Source organism: Salvia miltiorrhiza, chromosome 5 (assembly GCF_028751815.1).
Source record: "Salvia miltiorrhiza cultivar Shanhuang (shh) chromosome 5, IMPLAD_Smil_shh, whole genome shotgun sequence".
Taxonomy (NCBI): domain Eukaryota; kingdom Viridiplantae; phylum Streptophyta; class Magnoliopsida; order Lamiales; family Lamiaceae; genus Salvia; species Salvia miltiorrhiza.
Window position 1 is genome coordinate 520348 of NC_080391.1, and position 2020 is coordinate 522367.

General features: G+C 36.7%; 1 protein-coding gene across 1 annotated transcript; it reads right to left on the minus strand.

Annotated features, from left to right (window-relative positions):
- Positions 1-1095: 1095 nt before the first annotated feature.
- LOC131024725 (agglutinin-2-like) lies at positions 1096-1769 on the minus strand (the record flags this gene model as incomplete). The annotated part of the gene is made up of 2 exons (XM_057954263.1): positions 1096-1470; positions 1535-1769. Coding segments are annotated over 2 exons (429 nt in total), but the record flags the coding sequence as incomplete, so codon positions are not given.
- Positions 1770-2020: the final 251 nt, after the last annotated feature.

Here is a 2020-nt window from a genome sequence, read left to right on the forward strand (position 1 = left end):
TAAAGAAATTATGGTGGAATAATGTTTAAAAATAGAAAATGCATGTATTTGGGAAACAACCTAACACGACAAATATATGCATATTTTTCGGAGACAAAGGGAGTACTCCCTTCATCCCAACTAGCATGATCAATATCTCTTTTTAGATCGTCTCAACTAAGAAATAATAAAATAAACAGCAAGTTTACATCAACTAACATGATCAATATTTCTTTTTGTGTCGTCAAATTAAAACAGCATCATTTCTGATACTACTAGAATGAGACGGAGGGAGTACTATAAAAATAATAAAATAAACAGCAAGTTTACAATATAAAATTGATTATTATAAATATAATATATTAATAATAAGTACTCAATTACCTCTTACAGACATAACTCATGGATCATAGCTTTTCTTGTATATTATAAAGATATAAAAGTTGTGGGGTCGATGCACAGCTGCTTTCCAACCACAATATTATCAGCTGTGCATTGACGAAATAATTTAATAAAATAATCAATGATAATGCCAACACGTGATTCTTGTCTGTCATATCTCACCAAAATGAAGATTTGACAACGACGATTAAGACAACAACTACTCTTGTAGTTGTCCGGACACATACATATATACAGAATTAATACTAGTAGTATTTGGTTTATTTATACTTCTCTAGTGTATTGCCGACAAAATAGTTAGTGTATTTAAGAAATTAAATTTTTACAAATACATCAAGAAAGAATAATCTAATGTAACTGTTTCTGCATCAGCACACAAGGGTACTATAGGTGAGAAGAATTAAAAGTAAAATGGAAGATATGTATAGAATTGCCATTTTATTTTTATGGGCTTAGTTGTTTAGTGTCAAGAGAGTATCTAGAGTAATGTCTTTGACCAAATAAATTAGCCCTTGCACTTCTATTATTTCAAATGAAATATCGTGTGCATAAGTGGGAAATTCATAACAAAAGAAATAGAAATATGGTTTCATATAAAGATATGGGAATGTGATAAAAATTAGTATAAAGCAGAAGCTGTTTGTTAAAACGCCTGAACTAGACTCGAATGGATGTGTTTGATGAAACGCCACAATCAGGACAAAATGATCATCATATTCCAAAGGCTTAATGTGCACTCAATTAGAGTGTAATTACTATTTAGCGGATATTTAATGTGCACGTAATTAAGCTGTATCACATACATCATATTTTTAGACTTAACAAGAGAGAAAATCAATCGCTAGACTAGCCCTTATTCACGGTAAAAACAAACACACACACACACACATACACATCACACGTATTGCCGAATCATGACGTCCATGTTCTTCTTCATATTCACCATGGTGGCGCTGAAATCCCACGACACGATGTCGTGGGTGGCAACGTTGTCTCCGGTGGAGGCGGAGAGCCCGACTTCTTCGTGCCTGCAATGATATGAACGGTGATCATCTTCGTGGCTTCCTCGTAGTTGATTCGGGCAGTCACCTAGCAGTGGTGGACATAGTAAGAGGTTAGGAGGGGCTTAAGCCCCCACAAAACTAAAAAATACAGCCTCTATCAAGAATTTTTTTCTCTGTCCGCCAACCCACCTGCTGCCCGGTTATGGAGCCACCGACCTCCGTCGTATTGCTGGAAACCCTAGATCCGAGATCAATCCCAACATGGCGGAAATTTGGATCCCAATGATCGTTGGCGTATGGATCGAACTCAACGACAAAGACGGAGGAGGGGCTGGTGCCCGAGTTGAAGATTCCGAGGTTTTCCGCCAGTGGAACCGGCGGGGATTAATACGCTACGTATTAATGTTCACGTTAGGGAGAACGCGAAACTCCGGCAATCCTTACGATCACGCAAGAAAGAGCTCAAACAAATAATTTCATAGCATAAAAAAGAACAATAACGTTCCCTTCTTCTTATATAGAAGCTAGGGCAGCAAACTAAACTTGGAGAACAAGAAATAAACTCTAATCTAGCCCTAATCTATGGATGGCACTAAACGGCCCGTAAAAACAAGAAGTAAGGAAATAACTAATCA